Source organism: Sinohyriopsis cumingii, chromosome 8 (genome assembly GCF_028554795.1).
Source record: "Sinohyriopsis cumingii isolate HCF-2022 chromosome 8, ASM2855479v2, whole genome shotgun sequence".
Lineage (NCBI taxonomy): Eukaryota > Metazoa > Mollusca > Bivalvia > Unionida > Unionidae > Sinohyriopsis > Sinohyriopsis cumingii.
The window spans coordinates 76284472-76311249 of NC_142968.1; the positions used below are offsets into that span (position 1 = coordinate 76284472).

Below are 26778 nucleotides of genomic sequence, written 5' to 3' on the forward strand. Positions count from 1 at the left end.
TCTTGCATTTTTTATACATACGGAATCTCTATCCCAAAATGATAAGCAACTTTTTACGTTTGTTTTCGTAGTTTTTAAGAAATTTTTTTGTGCACAAGAAAAATACATGTATATGAAATTTCGGGAGCCATGCCACGACCGCGTTATATACGAATTCGCATTATAACAGAGCGCGTTATAGCGGGGTCACACTGTATATGCATTTAACACTGCTTACTAAAAAACATATTTATTCCGAATTAGGTTTTTTTTGGGCTGATATGCTCTGTTTTTAATTTAATGATGGTAATAAATGCTGATATATACGGTACATTAATGCCAGGTGTTGACTCGTGTAAGTTTCATTGGTGGGAATGGATTTCCTAGTTTGCTTGTGGAGAAAAAATCTACAGCATTCAGTGATCATTAATGGGAATTAGGAAGCAATTCACTACAAGCAAAGCATGTAAAGCATGGCAAAAATAAATTTCTGAACTCCTAGTTGACGGCGATGTACTTTGTGAAGCTAGCCATAAAGGGGGATGCATTTAATTCCTGAATGCCATGAAACTGACAGTCGCATTATATGTCAGTTATCTAACATTTGCAAAGTACGATTATAGGGTTTTAGTATTAAAATGTTATTAACTAAAGTTCCTTACAAAACTATTACTTGGAAAATAATCTTAATATAGATTTGCTTAATACCTGATGTTTCTATTTAAAAAATGAGAGAGAGAGTGAGAGAGAGAGAGACTGTATATGTCAGGAAAGTAGAAATTTTACATTTGATAATGTATTTATTTCAGGTGACAATAGTCATACCTATGCACTAATGGTGGTGCGAGATGCAAAGCCCATGGAAGTAGTGAAAAAGAGTCATGTAATGATTTATTTTGTAATATTATGGCTGTATTGCTTGTTGTCAATAAAGTAATAACTATCCCATCTTTTTCAACTTTCATTGCCTATTACATTAAAACACTTGGAAAAATATTCGCTACTTGTTCTGGTAAGATTTTGTTAAAAATTGGCAACAAAATATTTAGGTTGGCAATCTTTTTGGCAACAACTTTTAAAAGCCAGGATCATCCCTGACAGGCATTAAATTTAAAAGTCATAAAGTTACAGTGGTCCCCTCTTGAACAGTGCCCTCCCTTCAACCAATGGCTGTCTGCTTTATATGGCCAAAATCCCTTGGAACAAAAGAATTTATATTAAAAAGACTGCTCAAGGATGGCCACCCATCTATACTACAGTGTATGTCAACATGGTAATTAGGCACATTTACTCTTCTTAATTTTAATATAAACTGGTGTTTTAAGTTGAAACAAAGTCTATTCAGTCCTGATTATTGAATGTTATGCACCTTTTATGTCATCAAGAAACTCCTAGATGAAAATTACTGAGTGCTATGGGCTTTTACAGTGGTGGCAAGGTACAAAATTGGGTCAAGAAATGAACACATCTGGTCTAATTGTCATGATATAGGGTAGTACAAATTTCTGCAATCAACACGCATAGTCTTCATTGCTAAAATCACAGTGTACAATATTCAATCAAGTACTCTATTGGATCAGACCTTTAGGTTGATAAAAAATGACCATGTACTATATCAAGCTTTGACATGTTTCTCAGGGCAAGTAAATAGTGACCTTCCAAAGGAATATGGATGTATGAGGATCTAAACAGAGTGAATAATCATCATTTGTAATGTCTTGCTGAGGTAAAAGCATTTAATGCATCTGGCATTTGAAAGTAAAATCATGAATTTAATACATGTAACATAATAATCTGTAACTTTTAATTACCATAACTTCTGATTAAATATCTCGTTTAAAGCTCACCTTTGATGTTGATTTGGCTTTCTGAACCTGATCCTTATATCGCTCTATTTCTTCCAGCGCCCGATTTAGCCGCACTTCAGTTGCATTCTGGCTGGTAAGCTGCTGCTTTTGGCTTCGGTTTATTTGGTCTAATTCCTATAAAAAGAGTTAAAAAAAGCAATACAGTACAAATTATGATTATTTAACTATTTAAGTATAGCAGCTCTCCCTTGATATAATGCTCTTCATGATAGATGAACTACCACGTTATAACAATGGAAAAAGTGTAATAATAATCAGGTCATACAAATTTTAATCTACAAGAGAACCTATCATTTAGACAAAATTCTTTTACTCTCATGTATATATCAGTTTTATTAATTTCTGAATTTCTGCGTGAAGTGTTTTATAGTATCAAACCAGCTTTAACTGCTACGTGTTTTTAGAACTGATGAAGACTACTAACCATATGAATAATATTGTTACAGTTTACAAATCTCAACAAATGCCTCCCTGAATAATTACATAAAAAGTTTTTAAAAATTTAGTTCAGTATGTACCCAACTGCAATTCTTCAAGGAATTCAGGTTTATTTCATTACCTTTCTGAGACCTGAAAGTTGATTTTCCAAACTGTCAGACTTTCCTTGAGCATCCTCTGCTATCTTCTTGAATTTCTCTATTTGATTTTGCTGAGTTGCATTTGTCCTGTAAAGTCTTCCTCTCTCATCCTCCATTTCCTTCAGCTTAGCTGTCAGTGTGGAGTTTTCTTCATCCTAGTTTGAATAAAAGATCGCACAGAAATGAGATTAAAATCTAATAAAAAATGGGAAATTTTCCATTAGTATTTCTCATGCATCCTTTGTAGAGTCTAATCTAATGCTGCTGCAAATATCAAGACAACCAAAAGATTTCATACATTGGCAGTACTTGATAATCATCATTTATTCAAAATTAACCAACTCCATCTGAGCTGGTGGATGTAGACAAGAACTGGTACACCTTTCCGCAGGTCAAGAGAGGTGGCAAATTAAGGCAGATCAGAGATTGATGAATTCTGAAGCTCCATCTACCTGCTAACAGCTGTCAGGCAATCACTATTTATAGCCTTCTGTAAATAATTCAGATGCATTTTCTAAGACATGTCTAATGGAGGTGAAAGTCATGGTGGCCAGTACTTAGTTTGCCAGACAGAATGGGTTTGGGTTTAAATCATACCCCTGGATATGCCAGGTCACTACTGTCAAGCACCCTTGAGCAAAGCACTTTACTCCAGTTGCCATGGCATTCAATAACCTACTTGTATTGCTATGCTATCAAAATCACCAAAGTGAAACAACTCTTTTCCAAAATTTGAAAAGATATCTGCACATTTTTGTGCTATATGTGATTTTTATTTGTTGTGTTAAGCTTGCCTGGCTTTAAAGTGTTATGGTTCAGCAACAATCATTCACCTTTGCCAGTTTTTAAAAAAAATAAAATAAGCAAATTGAAATTGTTACAAATCCATTATCTATTTCACTACATTTTGTGAAATTTTCATTTTAAAGAAAAAAATAACTCAAATAAGGTGGTAAAATGAAAATTTTGATTTGAAAATGCTATGCGAGTTAATGGTCAATGTTATCTCCATTGTCAACATTTCATGGTCAGTCTTGTTCATCTATTTCTTTTTATTACATTTCGTGGTCAGTCTTGTTCATCTATTTCTTTTTATTACATTTCATGGTCAGTCTTGTTCATCTATTTCTTTTTATTACATTTCATGGTCAGTCTTGTTCATCTATTTCTTTTTATTACATTTCGTGGTCAGTCTTGTTCATCTATTTCTTTTCATTACATTTTGTGGTCAGTCTTGTTCATCTTTTTCTTTTTATTACATTTCATGGTCAGTATTGTTCATCTATTTCTTTTTATTCCATTTCGTGGTCAGTATTGTTCATCTATTTCTTTTTATTACATTTCGTGGTCAGTATTGTTCATCTATTTCTTTTTATTACATTTCATGGTCAGTATTGTTCATCTATTTCTTTTTATTACATTTCATGGTCAGTATTTTCATCTATTTCTTTTTATTACATTTTGTGGTCAGTATTGTTCATCTATTTCTTTTTATTACATTTCGTGGTCAGTATTTTTCATCTATTTCTTTTTATTACAACGTCATTGATACATACTGGTTGGTCTACAGCATACATTTTATTCAATAAGACTTGAAATGTGAACTGGCTAATTAACAATGATTTCAAAACATTATGAGCCATTGAAAAAACCCAAAATATACATACCCTGGTCCCAAATGAAAAACATCTCCCTGTATTGTAATTAGTAATGCTTCTATCAGTTAACACACAAAACATCTGGACCTAGTTCAACGATCCACAGCACCAGCAAAGCTGTTGTTACCTTCTTTTAAATAATAATAATAATAATGAGGACTTTGTATAGCGCCCAATCTTTAGAAGCTCTAAGCGTTTTACAACATTAGACAACACTGAAAGATAAAAAACATATAATGATATGATTACAAAAACAAACACCATGAAATTAGAAAACATTAAAAAACATGCTGAGAATATTTAAGGTAGGAAACAAAGCAATTTGATCTAACTTTATTTCCTCATACAGTCCATATTGGAAGAAATATCCTCACCTTTCTGGCACATTCTTGTGCAAGTCTGTCTAACTCTTCCTGCATTACCCTCAACTTTGCCTTCAAAAACCTGATTGTTGCCTCTGTAAAAATGTTTTTCAAAATGATTAGATCAAAATTTTATCAAAAGACTATCTGAAAAGTTACTAATAGTTCCATAAACTTAAGACAGGTTTCAGATGATAAGTCAAAAGTGTCATTTCCAAGGCTGAAGCAATAACACCATGTACATAAAGCTCTAACTTTGAACATCTCTTTGCACCGGCTTAATTGTTATTTGTTTCTGCAATTCATACACATTTTTATTTCTAAATTTATGTCAAAGAAACAAATTTGCCCATTTTAATTCCAATAATTATAGTTATAGTGTGATTTGAGCCTGCAAAACATATATAATTTAATAATTAATATTATAGTAAATTTACTTGTCTTGAATTAAATATTTCAATTTGGGTTATACCCTCCAAATGCACTAAACTTTTTAAAAATGTTTACATCAAAGACCAGAGGATATTCTACAAAGTTCTTTGTTTAAAGATAACACTGGTCAACAGTGAAATCATTACTGACTTGAAAAGGCCCTAATCTGTAGTATTTTGGTGTGCCGAACACGAATATAACCGTGAAAAATTTGTATTGGCTCTCGTTTTGAAGATATTCATATACCTCATTTTCTATGTTTCACTGTGTAAATTTCTCCAGTAGGACTGCAGCAACATCCGGAATAATGATGTAACATTGCATAATACCATCATGCTCACATCATCCACAGTTGATTGCATCATTTTCTGATGCAATGCAATACTAATGCCATGCGGCTGCTGAAGTAAGTTGACGTCAGCAGTGTACTATACATGTGTAGGCCTATTATACTAATGCCAGGTGGCTGCTGAAGCTGACGTAAGCAGTGTACTATATAAAGCCCAATCAGATAGGTTCAGCATTTAAAATATTTTAGACGTTGTGCGAGACAGTTCAAGCTACTGTTACATAAAACTTATTATTTTATCCATTTACGTACAATAAAGAACAGTAATGCCTCGAAAGTGTGTTAATACCGCGGACAATTTTTGCTATATTTGTGGGGAAGTGACATTTGCCAACCAGAAGAAAAGTATCAATTCTCAAGTGAAGAAGGCATATCATCTTTACTTCGGATGCAAGGTTGGTGACCAAGACAAGCCTTGGGCTCCGCATATATGCTGTGCTACATGTACAACACAGCTTTCACAGTGGTTGAATTGCAAAAGGTCATCAATGCCGTTTGCAGTCCCAATGGTGTGGAGAGAGCCAAGCAACCACCTAAATGACTGTTACTTCTGCTTGGTTCCTCCTCTTTCCGGCGGAATAACGAAGCGAAAGAAGTCGAGAATAGTCTACCCAAACATTCTGTCTGCATTGAGACCAGTTCCACATGGTGAGGGACTTCCTATTCCAGAACCTCCAGCAGAATATTCTCTTGATTCATCTGACGAAGACAAAGGTGAGTCGACCTGTTCTTCTCCTGGTCCATCAGCATGCAGTGATCCAGATTTTCACTGTGGTGCATCATCAACCCCACACAGAATAACACAGGAAGAACTAAATGACCTGATTCGTGATTTGGACTTATCAAAGAACAAGGCAGAATTGCTAGGATCAAGACTCCAACAATTCTGTTCCGATATTGAGGGCCTCATGAATGCTTTAAAAATCACTCATGACCCACAAGAATGGAGACTATTTGTGGACTCTTCGAAACTGAGTCTCAAGGCTGTGCTTTTGCACAATGGAAACATTCTTCCATCTATTCCAGTAGCGTATGCTGTCCACATGAAAGAGACATACGATAACTTAAGGCAGCTACTGAATTCCATTGAGTATAACAAGTACAGCTGGCACCTCTGTGGTGATTTGAAGGTAGTTGCCCTTTTAATGGGACTGCAGCAAGGATATACAAAATACATGTGTTTCTTATGCGAGTGGGATAGCCGAGCAAGGGAAATGCACTACATGAGGAAGGAATGGACTCACAGGCAGAATGTAGCCATTGGAGAGAAGAATATCCAACACCCAGCTCTGGTTGAGGCTCAGAAAATCTTGCTACCACCCCTTCACATCAAACTAGGTTTGATGAAGAACTTCGTGAAAGCCATTGACCGGACTTTGCCAGCATTCCGATACCTGCATGAAAAATTCCCTCGACTCAGCGAAGCAAAGATTAAAGAGGGAGTTTTTGTGGGTCCTCAGATTCGAGAGCTTTTCAAAGATGACCGGTTCAACAACTTGCTGGAAGGTGACGCGAAACAAGCATGGAATGCTTTTCGCCTAGTTTCTACAAACTTCCTCGGAAATGTTAGGGCAGAAAACTATAAGGAACTAGTAGAAGACATGTTGATGAAGTATAAGAAACTTGGCTGCAATATGTCTCTAAAGATTCACTTCCTTCATTCCCATTTGGATTTCTTTCCTAGCAACTGTGGTATTGTTAGTGATGAACACGGCGAACGTTTTCATCAAGATATTGCAACAATGGAACAAAGATACCAGGGAAAATGGTCCACTACAATGCTGGCTGACTACTGCTGGACACTCCTCAGAGATGCTCCGGAACAGCTGTACAAGAGACAGGCGAAGAAATCTAAGATGTAGTCAATGACTTGATTTTTTATAGGTAGGCTATTACAGTTGACCTTTTACTATTGGAATGCATTTCGTTATGTAAACATTAATTTCTTGCAGATTACAAAAAAACTAGAGCCAATTTTGCAATTTGACTGTCATATTCGTTTTCAGCACATAAAAATTGATAAGAATTGACTAATTTTATTTCAGTAACATGACTTTTGTAAAAATTTGTTGTCCAGTGTATAATACAGAGAATGACAAGATTACATTTTCTAACACTCAACATACCGGCTCCCATATCTGTGGCTCCTTGAGGAAGCACATCATCATCTTGATCATCAGGGATATTTCCTTGTTCCAGCTGTCCCTCTATGTTGGTAATTGCATGCTGCAGGGAGAAATCTCTGAGTTCAGTAAGGAAGGCTTCATCAGGTACAGCAACGTCATCAGCAGCATTCAACTTTCCACTTTTTAATCTGGGTCTGTTGGAATAAAGGATCTTGCATGAGAACCTATTTCATGTGATCTCTATGAATGAATCTAACACGAGTTTGAAATCTATGAATGGAAAATAAATGTGTGCCTATTTCATGTGATTTCTATCAATGGATCTAACATAAGTTTGAAATCTATGAAGGGAAAATACATGTGTGCCTATTTCATGTGATTTCTATCAATGGATCTAACATAAGTTTGAAATGTATGAAGGGAAAATACATGTGTGCCTATTTCATGTGAAGCATATGAATGGATCTTTTACGAATGCCTATTTCATGTGAAATCTTTGAATATATGTTACATGAGTGCATACTTCATGTAAAACCTACGAATGAATCTTAAAAAAGTGCCTTTTTCATGTTAAAATCTATGTAAAACAATTTAAATGATTTTAATCTTTGGTAAGCTATGGCAACAAAAAAAATGAAACCATGAAGCTGGTTTCATACCAAATAAACTTAAAGCCATTTTCAATCCATATTTTTGTATCTATGATACAGAAGAGTAATAGGTGTTATCATGAGTGTCTACATGTCAAATTCAATAAGTTTATATATCGTTACATTTAGGCTCTTACAAAACGTAACAAGAAAAGAGTGAAGACAACAAGCTTTGTAAAATTTAACAAATAATTTATTTCCCTAGAAAAACTAGGTAGAAAGGAGAAAAAGAACTTACAGTTCTACAAAATCAAATCCAAAAATAATCCAAGAATTAAAAAATAGAAGTCCTAGTAATACAAAGTCCTAATCAGAGTTTAAATCACGATTAAATCCAAAATGGAAGGTGATGACATATGCCATGGCCAGCGTCACACTGATGTGTCAACAGTTATTTGTTGAATCACAGAAAATAATATTCCAGTGTTTGAATTCTGTGTAAATTTGATAACTGTCCTTGTCCAAGAATTAATTTAGAGCAAAATTATTTCCAGGGAAAAATAATCTCTTGGAATCCAAATAATTGGAAGAAAAATTAAAAATTCAACTAAAACTGGTTACAACAAAACACCTTTAAGTGTCAATGGTTTAAAGCCCAACTGCCCAAATTATCTATAGAAAACAGTTATACACTAATTTAAGATGCAAAACAAATTCCCAGATATGGGTCACATGGTCATATTTCTATAAAAAGACGGAAGCTTTTTTACATGCCTAACATTATGTACTCCCAGTACGGCCTTGATTTCACTTTATGAATCTTACACTGAGAAGGAATAAAAACAAAACAGTTTTAAAAATAGAACCTAACTGATTATCTGGAAAATGTCAAATCCAGTAAATAAGCTATTTTCTGACTTGACAAGTATTTGCGAAAATATGGGGAAAAAACAGCAAATCAGATACTATTTAACCATTGCCTAAAATTACCACATGTACAAGGATGTAGACAAATAAATAAACCACAAATTTGCAATCCTGTCAATGGACTGTTGTAATGAAGCTATATTAAAGTGAGTGATTACATTACGAAAACCTCTCCATCTAAACAGAGATGCACTCATATCTGTGTTGATTCTGTAGGAAAGAAGGGACTGCAACTTTTGATGGTGGGACTCCAATTTTTACCAAAATGGGAGTCCTGGATTCCTAGTTTTAAAATCCTAGCGAGACCTCTGGATAAATAAATCGCTTAATTGATAATAAAAAGAAAGAAACTAACCTTGTGTTGTTATCATTTATTCCTTTTTTCAACATGAGCATTAAATAATAAATTATTTCCACAAAATCTGAATAAGTAGCATAGGCTTCCATACTGTAGCGTGTATCAATTATGTCTGATAACAAAGACCACATTGTTCATTGACATGAACATTGAGAAACAATTGTCTCTGGTTTGAACATGTTATCCAACTGAAAACTGGAGCTAACAAAATCGCAAACAAGAGGGAAATAGTCAACCTATATCTTGAAGATGCCATTCACGCATGACACGGTGTTGGGTGCAAAATAACCAAGATTGAATTATATCGAGGTCTACTGTATGACAGTATCTCACAAATAAAAATCATTATTTGAAAATACATTCACTTGAATGCAAGTGACAATCTTTTCACCAGCATGGGTTATAAAAGTATCATTACTATTTACCTGCAGACATCAGTGCACCTTTGTATTAATTATTACTACAGATGCCAAGCACATAGAAGCCCTGGTGGTGAATAAACACAACTGGCAGCCAGCAGTAAACATCTTCTTTGAACTTACCAACAGGACATCAAAGACAAAGGTTATTTTTATTACAAAGCAAGCTGACCTTGAAAGCCAACTTTGGAATCATAAGCTGGAATTTGTTTAAAGGATATCAATAAAAAGGTTATTTTATTGCAAAGCAAGCTGACCTCAGAAGCCAACTATGGATTCTTTTAAGTGTGTCAATTTTTTATTTTTGAATATACAAAAACGGCCAAGATATGGAAGCTAACTTTGGTTCCTTTTCACCGTTATTCACAAAAATTTGAAAAAATGAAACAATGGAACAGTTTTTACAGTGACACAATATAGTGCTTCGTGCGCAAACATCAATGACCCAGCATCACCCAACAGATTTAGAGAAAATAAAATCATGTGATGAATTCGTGAAGGCCTGAAGAGAAACAGATCATTTTGCAGACACTCTATGATCATTAACATGGATGAAACTCAAGTGTACTTTGATCGCATTCCTGGACAGACTGACGATAAGATCAGGGTCAAAACTGTGAGAATTAGCAAGACTAGTGTAGATTTGAAAAAATCTGACTTTTGTCCTTGCAGTTTCCACTTCAGGTGATGTGTTGCCTCTAACAATTTTTCCCGGCATGAGAAAGCTAAAAGAATATTCATGTAACAAAAGAATGGATCATATGTGTGCAGGAGAAGGGTTGTGTTGATGAGACACTGCTGCAGTGGATTTAAGAGTTTTATCTCAAGTACACAGTTTGATATTTTTAAAATAAAATTTCAGTTGGAGTGCATTTTTTGACATGTAATTTTCAAATGATTTAAAAGGTATTCCACAATTTATGACTCGAAAAAAAACATGTGTCCTAGAACATAAAGTAAACAAAATATTACTTTTAAAATTAATTTATGGTGTCCCAACAAATATGGTGTTCCAACATATACGGTAAATACGGTATATTACCTTTCAGGTAAGAATTTGAAGTATCTATAGAACAAACACAAAAACAGACACACAGTCTATATCTTAAGCTGAATGATCTATGAAAGTTATTACCATATATATTCACTTATAAGTTTAGTCAAACTGTACAAACCAAGATCTGCCTTAGCATAACACAACAGGCAATCTGGGTCTATGCATCATCAGTTTGTTAGGAGTAATCAGCACAAAAAAACAAAACAGACCTTGATCTGTTGGCAAATTATGTGATGGTACATATGGGTTTGTACGGTCTGCAGTTGGATTCGACTTATAAGGAGTAAAGACAGCAATTTTAAGTTAACAGGACATGTTGAGGCTAATGATCAGGTAAACACTTCACTACTGCAGCTGCTGTTAGACATATATGCACCTTATTTCCCAAACATCACATACCATAACATTCATTACAGTGAATTATTGACTGACCTGATTTATTTGATCAAAACATTTCCATGTTTCTTTATTCAAGAGAACTTCTTCTACTACACTTATACAAATAATTCCAGTTATCATTTTTGATATGTTCTATTTTGTCTAACACCAGCTTAGAGTGTACTATATATGCTTACTTATAAGTCAAGTCAAACTACAAAGATCCTGATCTGTCATAACATAAGGCACCTGCAGATCAGGGTATATGGTCTATGTTGTTTGTTCTAGTGATTACCCTTAACAAACTGTATAGACCAAGATCCGTCACACATTATGCAACGGCAATTCTGGGTCAGAGCAGTTTTGCAGTTTACCTTCTTAAATTACTGTATTTTTGCTTCAACAATGTTTCAATCAATGTTTCAATCAGATGCCATTCAAGGTTATGGTCATTATACAATTGGCTGAAATTCTTGTTTCAAAGGATGGAAATGAGTAGAAAGTAAGCAACGCAAATGCTCAACATCCAAAGTATATTTCTTCAATAAAGAATCAATGTGACCTCCATCAACTGTTGTGCTAGGATTCTGCAGGGCTCAAAATTAGCAGTAGCCCACTAGCCTAAAGATAGTAAATTTCCAGTTGGAATAATAATTTTAATAGTATGATGGCTGAATGATGTTAAAGTTTTCTTGAAGCTAACAGTGCAAATCTCTGAGATTCAATTGCCTTTCTTGAGTTATAACACCAGTGATTTGAAATCTCATATTTTAAAATGAGACTCTTGAGCTTTTCTTTAATGAAAATTAGAACAACAGTGTGATCCTGCTCTAGCATGCTCCGCTATAACATGAATTTGGATATAACACGGTTACAGCATGGCTCCTGAAATTTCATATACTTGCTCTTTTCTCACACATGCAATTGTTTTCTTTTTGAAAGTATGAAAAGTCAAATGTAAAAATTTATTATCGTTTTTAGAGAAAAGATCACATATGAATGGCATGGCTCCTGCAGTTTCATATATTTCATTTCGTATATTTTTCTTGTACTCAAGAAAGTTTTTTCTTCTTAAAAGCATGAAAAATAACATGTAAAAAGTTTATTTAGGGATCACACTGGCTTCATCAAAGTTGCAAATTGCAAGTTATACTCCTTACTGAAAACAAAATATACCATCTGGTGATTTTATTTTTGTTTCCCAACATTATTGACTGTTTAAACTTGTATATACAATCTTGGGTTTACAGTGAAGAAATTCAAGGCATCACGAAAGCAAGCCACAAACTTGATAAAAAATGCACTGGAATTTATTGTTAGATAAGCAAAACCATCTCAACAGTGCATTGTTATCTCACATTCCGCTTATCCTGACATCTAGCCCGAGTACTGTATGCTGTGAGATCTCTGCATTCTTTTTTATTAACATTTCTGGTAGCAGAGATCAACCAGACAAGGCATGCATGAAGTTTATAACTTGTGTTCTATACTCAGATTCATGGATTTATTATCTACAAGTATAGTACTTAATGGATTATGGATTTTACTACATAAATGTAAGTTGTCAATATACAAGTGTTTTTCAGACTCGTTTGACTTCATTTAATCAAAGACTTTATGTTAATGTTGCAAGCGAGAAAGTAAAATGAATACTTATAAAAACAAGATTGATTATTTAATCCAGTAATGTAATTAGTTTAATCCTTACTTTGCTGATGCAGGTTTCTTTGTCTTGGACTGAGGTCTGCTCTGATTGGTTGTCTTGGTAGATGAAAGAGGTCTTGCTGACTTCTGTATAATATATATATATATATATATATATGCACACACACACAAATTATTGAAAATCAATTTTGGGAGTAAAATATGTTTTCTCTGGTAACACTTACCAAACCATAATACCAGAACATATTCCATGCTTAAAAAAAATAATGTTAACCACATCTTTAGACTTGTTTGAGCAGCAAAGTGCCAGAACATCCCCTTTTTAAAATGGATTCAAGAACATTTTACACTAGAAATGTGTTTCTTCTTGGAATACATCACTCAATCATCATATGTCAGGTCAGTAGGTAAGAGGTATGGCTGGCAAGATCTCTCCAACCGAAAACAGACTCATAAAGGCTAGGGACAGTACAGGTCAAATAATGGATGCAGATACTATGAAGCTGCTGAGTGACCCGAGTAATAATGTAGCAATAACGTAGTATGTAGTAATAATGTAGACTGTTGCACTGCTGATACAGGCCCTATCAGGCTGATTTAAGTCCAATGGCATAAAAGGTATTTAAGTTAAAAGCTAATGTTGTCTTGGACATGTCCATCCCATAGTTTTAATGATGTCACTGAGGGAAACATTGTGTTCAAATGCTGCACTAGTGTGCCAACTGTTCTGACTGCATGAGCTGATACGCACTGAAAATTGGAAAGACGATTAGACCCAGACAAATATTATTCATGACCAAAGTGACTTGCTAACAGAATTTCTATCTGCACTTAGCAGAGGCGTAGCTATGATATTTTGTGCCGGGGACGAACTATAAAATTGGCGCCCCAGCCCCCTCCCTGTTTAATCACATTTTTGAATATTACCCTTGTTTACTTATTATAATGTACCGTTGTAAGCCTCATTTTGGCGCCCCTGTACCTTGGCGCCCGGGGACATATGTACCCCCCTGCCCCCCCCCCCCAGCTACGCCTCTGGCACTTAGTGAATTGTGAAATTCCTATACTGCTGACATAAAAGATTCACTGACTTTGTAAAGATTTAAAGAATGATACACTATTATGATTTACAGCCTCTAAGTGTAAGAGTGTGTGGGATAAAAAAAACTTTTCCTTTTGTGAAACAGACATAAATGGTTTAAGTATTTCAAACACACTGATTCACATCAATGATGTAAAGTATGTACTGTTTTCCCCATGTATATCATGAACTTTGAAATGAATACCATGATCTGCTGTTGCAAAATACTAGCTGATATAAAAAATGTGTCAATGTTTTGGGTGGGTGGGTGTAATTATAAGTTTTAATGTAGCTTTATAATTTTTCATCATATCGCTACAATGTCTGCATCGTGGCAGTTTATAGTGATGTCTTACACTGGGGCATCATGCTGCTCACATGAACCATCATGTCCCACCAGTCACATTATCCTGACACCTGGCTGACTAGTCCCAACACTGACCTCATAATGTTGAGCACCAAGTGAGGTAGTTGCTAGCACCATTTTTTAAAGTCTTTAGTATGACTTGGCCAGGGTTTGAATCCGAGACCTCCTACATCCGAGGTATACAGGTATGACGAGACAAAGTGCAAAAAAGGACAAACATGAACAATGATACTGTTCATATTCACTTAAAAGTCCTGTCAAACTACAGACAACAAAGACCCTTGTCTGTCATAGCATAATGTATTGACAGATAAGATTCTATGTTGTTCATTTTACTTATTAGTTCTATAAAAAATGCATCGACTTACATCTGCTGGCTAGGTGCATTTTGTGATGGCAGGTATGGGTCTTTGTATTTTGCAGCAGAACCCGATTTATAAACAAGTATATATAGATATGGCATTTCATTTTTAAATCACTCGATAAAGACATTTGATAACCCATAGATCCCCATGTCATATGTACAATATGTGTAACAAAACCTGAGGTGGTTCTGAATAATAAACTGTAACATTCAGTGTAAACTCCATCATCAGTAGGCTAAAATACAGATAATGTTGTTGCCATGGATTCTCACTATAACACAATCCCTTATATAACATGGGTAACGTAACTCATCCTATTTATAAATGAAAGTTTTTTTTTTATAACATTTTATAACTTAAATGTTATTCACCTTTATGCATATCACGGACAGCATCATAGTGAAAGCACTGTTCCTTTGGACTGCTAAATACAATTTCCACTGTACATAAAATATTCAGATGCCATTTATGTTACCTTTGCAGTAGAGCCATTGTCTTCATTGGGTCCTGCAAGATCATCATCAAACTCTCTGAAAGTACATATGGCATGTTTACAAGGTGTTTTTACTTATTTAAAATGATGGACACATGATGCTGAGTATTTATATTAAGTGCTTTGGATAAATATTTATACTGTGGGCAATTTTCCCTCCCAAACTCACCCCAGTTTATAAGGCAACCTATCTGCTGTGAAAAGGTGAGTGGGTGCTTAAAAGGGGTATAAAATTATATTGTTTCCTGTGTTTGGCAAGGCAGCCTTTGATCAGGGTGTTGTTACCTTGGGAGGATACCTACTGCATATACTTGCAATACTGATTAACACTAATAAGAAAGTTAATCAAAATTGTAGTGCTGAATATTGTACATGTAACAATAATCACAATATTAATACAGTTCTCCCTTACTACAGAGCCATTCATTATAATACATATTTTTCTATAAGGTAGGTATGGTCATAAATCATAAATTATTATAAAATAGTTAAAATCAAATGCATAATTTATTTAATTGAAAGGCAGTCTCAAGATAAGGTAGTATAATCAATGACTATCATGGAGTGTTACTATGAGTACTGTATATTTCATTACAAGAGAGTATACTTCATGTCTATCATGTATACTGTTATAATGAGGGAGTACTGTGTCATGCATTTAATTGTATGGCAGTCTCACTATAAGGCAGTATATTCAATGACTACCATGGATAATGCTACAATGAGAACTGTATATTTCATTATAAGGCAGTATACTCAATATCTATCATGTATAGTGTTATAATGAGGGAGTAATGTATCATGTATTTCATTTTAAGGTAGTCTCACAACAATGCAGTATACTCAATGACTAAAATGGATAGCATTATAATGAGTACTGTATCAAGTTTTTCATAATAATGCAGCCTCACTCTAAGGCAGTATACCTTATGACTATCACGGATTGTGTTAAAATGAGCACTTTTTCGTATTTCATTGTAAGATGGCATCACTAAAAGACAGTATACTCCATGGCTACCATGGACAATGCTATGAGTACTGTATTGTGTATTTCATTTATAAGATGGTCTCACCATAAGGCAGTAGGCCCTATGACTTCCATGGAATGTGTTTATAATGAGGGAGTCCTTATAATTTACTTCATTATAAGGTGGTTATCACTATAAGGCAGTCTGGGTCTATGCAGGTTTTTTTTAGGAGCAAACAGTAGAACAAACAACATTATAAAACAGCAGATCAGGGTCTATGCTTCTTGCAGTTGAAGTATACATGTATATGGCAACAAAATGCATGTATGTGTGTGTGTGTGATTTGGATTTTTAACATAGCTTTAACATTTTTCAGTCATATCGCTACGATGTTTGCAGTGTGGCAGTTGATAGTGATGTCTAGCAATGGGGCATCATGCTGCAGATATGTAGCATGATGTCCCACCCAGTCACATTATCATGACATCAGGCCGACCAGTCCTAACACTGTTAGTACCATTTTTATAAGTCTTTGGTATGTCTAGGCCAGTGATCGAATCCACGACCTCCAGCATCCAAAACGGATGCTCTAACCACTAGACCACCAGAGCGGTGGCAACAAAATGCTACTTTAAATTGGCAAAGTTACATGAGCATGAACGGTAGGTCAATGTGATCTATGTTTGCCCATTATGAGTAGTAGCCTCCAAGTTGAACAGATCCATTGAGCTTTCATAACTGCACATACATCTGTGAGAGAAACTGAGCTAAATGAAAAACTTAATGAAATCACTGGAGTACAAGATGTAAGTTACCATCACTTACTTTTACCTGTGGTGAAATGTAACTTCCAAAATAAACACACCTGTAAAGTTTTATCATTTTACCTCAAAGAAAAGGAGGTAAGTTAATAGACTTAACATTTATTATCTATGCCAGAAACAATACACACAATAAACAATGTTCCTGGAGAATTTTTTTTATACCAGTTCACCTATGCTATGGAAATATTATTGAAAACTAACTAAAACATGGGCTAGTCAGTCATGGCTGGCCTTAAAGTAGAGCATAGAAGTATATAAATCTGTTAAAGGGCTACAACTCTTGTTAGATGTAGATAACTTCATGAAAGTCACAAAAGATGCAATCATCTGCATCTTCTGCAGGATTTCAAATGGTAAACCAACCCATGTCTGAAATACACTGAGCTACACGAGTACATATAAGGGAAATCAAGGACATCAAATTAATGGTCACTATCAAAAAAGAGTTAGTTGTCAGCACATGAAATCCTTATTTATGGCATTAAATAAAAATCAAGAAGCTTTGATAAGAAAATATTAAATGCTATTAAAATATATCAGCTTGGCAAATAGGAGACACTCTTATGAGAAAATTAATATCAGAGAGACAATGTGGCTTAACAGACTGACAGACCCATATAAAGAGGAAGTAACTCTGCTCACTTCAGGAATTCATCTGTATTGATGTTATCAAGTAGACGTGACTTCGACAAGATATTTTCCTGGTCCCTCTGCAATTATAACAATTTATTTTCAATAGTTACAAGTTTCCGGTACAACAGTCAGTATCTATGATAATTAAAAAATGAATAAATTAAAGTAACTTTTTACTGATGCCTATCATTAAAACATTTAGATAACCCATGTATAATCAAAGTTCTTTCTTGACCAGATGAATAATTCAATTACCAGTTTTTGAGTATAGGTAAAACATTCCTTTGTTTATGTTTCATCTTAAATTTTGCATTGTTTGGACAGGCTTTAAATAGAGACTGGTGTCAGGAAATTTTTCAAACTATAAAATTATAACAAATGTTTAAATTAAGGTGTCTGGAAAATTGGAGGGTCTGACTATTTGTGTTAATACAAAACACACACAAACACACACACACACAGACACACACAAGGTCTGAAATGGGAATTGGTCAGATTTCAAATGATTAAAAACTTTGCTGTTTCAACAAAATATATACTACAGAACAAAGGACCACAAGACTGCTCTGAACATATCATACCATCCATAATCATTTCACAGGAAGAGATCAGATGCATCAGTTTGGATGAGTCAGGTGGTTTGGGTACCCATCTAAATTGTGAGAGGTCCCTAGTTTTAGCCCAAGTCTTGCTGTGAATTTTCCTTTATGAAACAGGTCCCCAGTTGTCTACCCTGTTTACTGATGCATAACATCAATCAGAATATCCTTTGCCTTTTTGGGACACGAATAAAATAACTTTATTTGAAATGGAGACTTGGTGGTCTAATTATAAATTACAAATTAGTGAAGTTTTTGCAGGTAAACACCTAGTTAAATCTGCAAAGTTAATAAAACAATGGTGTGTGATGTGTTGACTATAACAATCAATAACATTTGAATTAATAATCTTTAAAATACCCACAATGTTAATTTTAAATGTTATACCTGCATTTTTTTCATGAAAAATAAATTAAACAAATATTTTGGTTTCAACAGAGTCAAATGGTGTTGATCTTACCTTTTAGTGACAACAAAGATATTGTGATGTTTAACAGGTTAATACATGTATGACCTAATAAAGACAACCACGAACTTGGGAATAGCTCAAAAGGCCACTATTTACATCTGGTATATTTTACTGGCAAGCAACAGAAAAGGCAGAGGATGCATTCTGATTTGCATAGCATGCACCAACCACAAACAGCACACAGACAGGATCTACCACTTTATAATGTGTCTGCAGACGAGGCTCTGTCCTGGGTATTACATTTAGGAGGGTTCTCTGATATTCTGCTGATGCATGCCCAATGGAGATCAAACTTTCCTAACCCTACCAAATATACCCCAAAATGAGCAATTTACATAAAACAAAGTACAAAAAACTTATTTTTAGCTTAATTACTCTAAATTGAAAACCTGTCTTGACAGACCACCTCCTATGGCCCAAAATAACAGTCTATCAAGAGAGCTGGTCTCTAATTGGGGTTATAAATTATATAACTAGATTCATGAAATACATATTGGGTCGAAGATAATGAGTGCTGTCACTAAGCTGTGACCTATCAAGTGATCAAGGCAAGTATTACTGAAGTACAAAATTTGTAAGACCCATGGAAGTAAAAACAATTATTGGCCATACTTCTAGAAAATGACTTAACATTCTGTTAATACAACTCCCTCAAATGTTTATAATTTTGAGCTGCACAGAAAATTAGTTTGAGATCTTGTAGACTGTGCAAAACCCAAAATTGAAAACAAAATGGGCAATCACTCCACTAATAATACTATAACCTTTTAAAATCTCATGTGAAGCAGACATCTGAAATTTAAACTCATATATGATTTTATCAATACAAAACTGCATACCAAACCTGGTTTATATATCACTATCCTTGATTAAGTTATACCATGGAAACCAAATATGTAATTGGACAATCAGTCAGGGGCCATAGCTCATGCAAACTGATATATTATAAATTATAAATTCATAACCTCGAGCCTGGACACAAACCAAGAAATAGGACAGGGGTCTATAAATTTTAACTGCTCTTGCTCAACATTTTTTCCCCTAAATTAATGTGGTGGCCATGTATTTGTGAAATTTAATATAGAAAGATTAAGAGGATGTAACAAAAACAAAGAAAAAATCAAATAATATACTTATTTATTAAATGTACAAAAAATGTGTCATTTTGATTCCAGATTTACATGTGCATTTGCTTCAGGTTATGCATTATCCTTCCATTCCCATTAGTTTCTTCTCAAATTATTTATCTACAAATATGATTTTTTTCTTCAGAAAACTATACACAAGAATTTCACCCAACAACTGTATTTTTATTCCACTCAATTGCTTTAAAAACATTCTTTTTTTAATGCACAACACTTGCATTTAATTGATGGGGATGTCCATTATGGTAATTTTTATTTGATCAGATACTCAAAAACATCCTGAAGGATGATAATAAATGTCACCTTTTGTTGCTAGTATATTTTTCTTTTGGTAATAGTTAGGGTCAAGACTACAGCTACACACATTTAGTTCTAATGGTGGACATATGCTGCCACACTACCACACAATATAGTGATAAAGCAGATAGTGTGTGGGCTAAGTCCTTTACAGACCTGGAATAGACCCTGAGGCTACCAATTCAATAACAGCAGGGTTTTGATAAGTCCAGTAGATAAACCACCCCTACAGGCTTGTGCTTTGTGACCTACACTGCAGTGAAACATAATTACCAAACAACTGTATATGATACTTCTGGACAATGAGAAATCAGGGATTATAGATACTCTACCTATGACACCTTACCTACATTACCCAAAACACCCTGTTAGCAAATGGTCATTTGACCTCATTTTGTTCACCATGCAAGGCAAATGCAAACTTAAGACATGTGAGAAATCCTGTTTGCTGATACTTTTCACAGTATAAAGATGAAGAATCTGGCACTTACAACTGGACTATAAAGAACTTGACCACTGTAAGTATTTATGACCACCCATAATTTCAATTTTAATAATGTTCAGTCCTTTATAAACAGCATTTTAAGCTGAACTACATCCCAAATAATTAGTTAAATTTAAAAAACAAGCCGTGTGCATAAAAATAAAACTAAAAAAAACACAAAAGTTTAGGAAATGAAAACTTTTCCTAATGTCATTCAATAATATATATTCTTATTCCATAATACAGATTTACATTCTGAAATGACATTGAAAGAACCTTCAGATGATTAGTGTACTACTGGAAATAAATGCTTCTCTACAAGACTAAAAGACAACAATGTTAAAAGAAATATATTAGTCTGATTGTTTGAGATACCAGTGTGCCACAAGTTTTTGATGCACATACAGTGATTCTGGAGAAAGTTTTTAAATTATATATTGTGAGATTAAGAAAACAGCATAAGAAAATTAATAAAGTTTAGTAAATGTTATTCACTGTAGTTAATTTCCTTTATTTCAGTACAATGTGCACTTTAAAGTTTAAATTTATGACAAAATTGATCATTACACTAATCTCCCTGATTTGGACTTGATCTCCCTGATTATGAACACTGATCTCCCTGATTTTGCCCCAGTAAACTTGGCATCTATGAAGGATGGCTACAAAGAGCTAATACTTGTAAATTATGTTATGGGATTCCAAAAAATGACATATTTTGAGTTTTGTCAATATAAATTATATTAAAGGATTGAAATCCAACCAATTCTCAGTTGGGTTATCTTGTGAAAGGTGTCCTAAATCTTATAAATTGTATCATGAACTGAAATCAAGGTTAGAAGGTGTCACAAATCCTGAAAATTATGTCATGAAATGAAATAAAAGTTAGTAGACATCACAAGTCCTGTAAATGGGTAAATTATGTCATGAAATGAAATAAAAGTTAGTAGATATCACAAGTCCTGTATATGTGTAAATTATGTCATCAAATGAAATCAATGTTAGAATGTGTCACAAGTCCAGTAAATTATGTCATCAAATGAAATCAATGTTAGAAGGTGTCACAAGCAATGTTCCCTCTAAGCAAATGGTAGATGTGCATGCTATGCATGCTGCACTGTGCAAGCATTATGGTGACTTGAGCAAAATTTATAGATCTTCATCGACTTCAACGCATGGGGATGTCTGAGCAGCTGTGTGGCTATGCACACGTGCAACTTAGAGGGAATGTTGGTCACAAGTCCTGTAAATTATGTCATGAAATGAAATCAAGGTTAGAAGGTGTCACATGTTCTGTAAATTTTGGCATGAAATGAATTCGAGGTTAGGTGTCACAATTTGGACCACTAAATTGTGTCATGAAAAGAAATCAAGGTGGCAGATGTCACAAGTCCTGTAAATTATGTCATGAAATGAAATTAAGGTTAGGTGTCAAACATCTTGTAAATTGTTATAAAATAAAATCAAGGTTAGGTGGTGTCACAAGTCCTGTAAATTACATCATGAAATGAAATCAAGGTTAGAAGATAACACAAATCCTGTAACTTATGTCATGAAATGAAATCAAGGTTAGAAGATAACACAAATCCTGTAACTTATGTCATGAAATGAAATCAAGGTTTGAAGATATCACAAGCCCTGTAAATTATGTCATGAAATGAAATCAAACTTGTTCAAGATCTCATCAATAAAAGTGCAAATTGTTTAAAATCCAACAATTCCCAGTTACCTTGCATAAATTTGATATGTGTACAGTTGTTGATTACTATAGGACTATGCCAACATCATAAAGCAGAGCCCTAATAGGTTTGCTACATGTTTCTAAAGGTCCTCCTGTTGCATCATGTTGCATGGCAACAGTAAAAATATCACATTTTCTACTCAATATTTCCAACATTAATCTTACCAAGACCTCCTCTGCTTCTTTCACAAGGTTAGCAGTTTTAGCTTCTAATTCTGCATTCAATTTTCTGCACAATGAAAAGAATGAATTTTAATGGAAATAATTTAAGTTAAATAAAATAATGACTTGTAAAAGAAATATTTTATATTCAGTACATTTACATTAGTTAAAAACATTTTATGTACATATTTTTCTAAAGAAGATGGCAGACATTTATAAATGACTAGTTAATTGCAAACTAATGGTGAATCAGATACCATTGCTAATACAATTACTAACAAAAATGAAACATGCAAGAAATTGGTCTAAATATCAGCTCTAACTAGGCTACAACTGCTGTTAACACAAATATCAAATACTGAACTAGTCTTTACATGTGATTTGTATTATGTGGTATTGTTTTGTACTGTGTGTTGCGCAGAATGTCGTGAGGTTTTTATGTTAGCAAAATGTGCCAACCAGGTTGTGTTACGTTGGACAGAACATGCTGATCAGATTTTTATGTTGGGCAAAATGTGTCTGTTGAGCAATTGTATTCTGTTTGGCAGAATGTGATGAGCAGTTGTGTTATGTTGGACAAAATGTACTGAACTATTTTCTGTCGGGTACAAAGTTTTGGATAAAATGTAAACTGCTGTTGGACATTCAGAAGCAGTTATAAGTCAATTCCATCAGGGACTAAAATTACACAGCAACATCTTCTCTGCCTCTTAAAAAATTGTCATGCCACAGAAGGTTGCTGTAACATGATATGTTATACATCACTGAGTGTTTTTATATTAACAATCAGATCTGTTCTAAAGACCATCTTTACACAGTGGTCACCTCATCAAAAGTGACCATTCTAATTTCCCCCCAGCATATCTCATACATAAATTTCATGTGCCGTGTGTGTAATGGCTACCTATTTTCAGTGGTCAGCAGCCAGGTGTTCTCTAACCAAAGAATGGTTTCCCTGCCTTAAGCAGTCACTAAAGCATATCTATAGTGACCATTCAGTCTATGCAAACCAAATTTTTGCTTCATAATGGAGACATTGTTTACAAAAAGGAATATTACGTGAATCAATGTTTCGACATTTCCAGAGGTCTCGCTACAATATTTTATTTAATTCATACAGTAAGGTAAGTAATCCAATTATCTTTCCCAATGTCTGTTTCTGGATGTAAGGATTTTGTTACTCAAAGTGCTGGCAAAAGTACATGTACCATTAAGGTCAGTATTATTAATGTTGACGGGGCCCCGAGATGCCGAGTGGTCTAAAGCGCTGTCTGTTACGGATCACTGCCATCTCACCTCTGTCTGCGTAGGTTCAAGTCTCGGATTTGGCCAATGTGGGTATGTGAGAAAGCTTGCCAGTAGCTTCTCGAGGGTCAGTGGTTCTTTCCGGGGATCTTCTGGGTTCTTCCTCCACTATTAATACTGGCCACCATGTATAGCCTATCGTGTGCTGAAAAATGGCGTTAAACCCTACAACAACAACAACAACTAAAAAATTAATGCTGACGTTTGAGGAAATGAGATCAACAATGTTTGGATAGAGTCCTGGGCTTCACACAGCGTTTTTTGTTCATGTTTTAAATGATTATGGCTGGACATAACTGACGAGATCATAACATCATAACATGGGTAGCATAGGCTAAATATATATTTTGACGAATGACACACACACAGAAATTAACCTTGAACAAAACAGGGTACCAGACAAAGGTAAAAAAGTCATGTGACAGTACATGCATCACATCCTTGGAAAGAATTTCATTCATTCTACAAAAGTTTCATCTGCATAATTAAATTGGAATAATGTACAATTAGCAACATAGGAATAAATTGTTACAAAACTTTAAGAAATCATCACCTATATAGAGAAATAATACTCCAGAAGGAAAAGTAAAAATATTTCGACTTCACAATGGAGAGAGTTCATTTGATGACAAATCTGTATGTTGAGAAGACTCAAATGAACAACATCATAACAGAAAAGGATAATATTCTATAGCAGTGTGAAAATAGAGTAAATGGAAAGAGAATTATTTTAAATACAAAATAATGTATGTACCAATATTTAAATAATGTTTTTGAATGGTTTTGCAATGCACATGCCAACAATACCCAACTCAGATTTTATGCCAAAGAATAAGAAAGAATAATTTATTTTACCTTAAATAAGTATGTTTTTAAGACAAGAACATTTCAATACTACAACTTGTAAATTAAGATTTTGTCTGCTTTAAGTTATATGTAGATTTCTTACTATATACACATACATACACCTCATAAATATAGTCCCCCTCTGGAAAGGTCACCCATCTTATACACCCACTTTCCTGGTATAGACGGGGTGGTCGTATAAGAGGGGGACCACTGTACACAACAAAATGTGGAGAGTAGGTTGTGTTCTGTTGGGCAGAATGTGCTGATCAGGATGCTTTTATACAGGGAAAAATGTGCTGAGTAGGTTGTGTTCTGTTGGGCAAATATGCTGATTAGGCAGGTTGCTTTTATTAAGGACAGAATGTGCTGAGTAGACTGTTCAGATTTGCAGAATGTGCTGATCAGGTTGTTTTTATACCACAATAAAATGTGCAGAGTAGGTTGTGATCTGTTGGCCAGAATGTGCTGATCAGGTTGCTTTTATACAGGGCAAATTGTGCTGAGTAGGTTGTATTCAGATTGTCAGAATAGGCTGAGTATGTTGTTTTTATTCAGGACAGAATGTGCTGAGTAGCTTATATTCAGGTTTGCAGAATGTGCTGATCAGGTTGTTTTTATACACAATAAAATGTGCAGAGTAGGTTGTGTTCTGTAGGGCAGAATGTTCAGAACATTATTGTTTTTATAAAGGACAGAATGTGCAGAGTAGGCAGTGTACTGTTGGGCAGAATGTGCTAGGCAGGCATGTTCTGTTCAGACTAGGTATCTTTAGGGAATTTATGTTCGACCTTTTCAGACAAGCTGAATAAGCTAAACAGTCTGTATTGTGTCTCCTGTTTCTTTGGGTGGAATGAATGTTTTAATGTCTTATTTTTAACTGTCTATGCAAGGATTATGAAGATATCCATTTCTGCTAAACAAAATATTGACCATCTCCATGAATATCAAGCATTTAATGAGAAATTTGAAATTAAAATTATCAAATTATGTGCATCATCAAAATATTGAAAATGAAATTTTGTATTCAAATTTTTAAATCTATTATCGATAATTTTTCTGAAGGCTTGAATCTCACTCTACACACATTTACTACATGAGCTCAGTCTTTATTAGTCCAGAATTTCAAACACCAAACCTGTTATACACAAGGCCAGCATGTGTAAGTGCTACAGTAAACATAGCACAGATTGGTGAGTATTTAAATCAGCCAGCCAATCCAAAATGACCTTGTCATGCCAATAAGACTTCAAAACTTGAATACACAAAAACCCCATGCTTCACATCACCTAAATCCAAGCAATAAAAGGAGAGACAGTACAGCCTGTGACTTCAAACCTATCTAAATACTGGATGTTTTCTTTGGCTGTCTGTCAAGGTAGTTTTATTTAACAGCATTGCTTTGTTGCACAAAATACACAAAAGGGTAATGAGCATTTCAATGTAGGAGTGGTTATCTCAATATGGATATGCACTAATAACAAAGTAGTATAACTAAAATCAGCTGACTAAAGGATACACAAAGTAACGGCATATCAATATCAACCATCTCCTTGATTATCCAGCACATATATGACCTTCAATAATATAAAATACTGGTGATTTTAAATGTTGAATATATCCCATAACCAAGAAAATAATCAATAATGAACATTGCTAATGCATGTCTTTCTTCATTTCATTCTATAAAAAGGCATGCACAAAAAAAGCAATGAAATATTCTGGTGACAATCATAGGTACTCTCAATGCCATTGTTTTCCAACTACAGGTTAGAGTTTTTGCACAACTTGTTTTATTTTTGCATCGTCCTTGGCCCTGCTTACATTTCATTTCTTGCAAATGAATGCAGAAATATGTAATATTTTGACATGCCTCCCTTTACTCAATCAAAGCAAAATTCACTAGGGTATTGTGATTTAAAGAAGTAGCATGGATAGTACTTCATCCTTGTTAAAACAGTAGCGATAACATCTCTGCTTCCACCGATAAAAATAGTAATAATAATAATAACACTAATAATAATGCAAATGAGAAGAAGATGAAGATGATAAAAAAGAAACAGAAGAATAAGAACATCAGCCCACCCATCCTTAACTTTAGCTGTCTTTGGTTACATATGGGATATGGTTCTATCTTCTTCATTTCTGATATACTACTATCACCATAATTGTTGTTGTTATTATTATTATTATTATTATTGCTTCTGCCTTCACTTATACACGTATGTCTACTGCTACAATTACAATAAGTATTTA

The 26778-nt window shown here is 34.3% G+C and overlaps 1 protein-coding gene across 1 annotated transcript in view; it reads right to left on the bottom strand.

Moving 5' to 3' along the window:
• Nucleotides 1–26778, bottom strand: part of LOC149793898 (testis-expressed protein 9-like) — a 41020-nt gene that overhangs the window by 11657 nt on the left and 2585 nt on the right. The window contains exons 3-10 of the mRNA XM_089967844.1: nucleotides 22375–22438; nucleotides 17487–17554; nucleotides 15035–15089; nucleotides 12790–12872; nucleotides 7353–7546; nucleotides 4458–4540; nucleotides 2407–2580; nucleotides 1827–1961 (exon numbers count right to left, since the gene is read on the bottom strand). Of these exons, the coding sequence (XP_089823970.1) occupies nucleotides 1827–1961; nucleotides 2407–2580; nucleotides 4458–4540; nucleotides 7353–7546; nucleotides 12790–12872; nucleotides 15035–15089; nucleotides 17487–17554; nucleotides 22375–22438 (856 nt within the window). The remainder of the gene's footprint in view (nucleotides 1–1826; nucleotides 1962–2406; nucleotides 2581–4457; nucleotides 4541–7352; nucleotides 7547–12789; nucleotides 12873–15034; nucleotides 15090–17486; nucleotides 17555–22374; nucleotides 22439–26778) is intronic.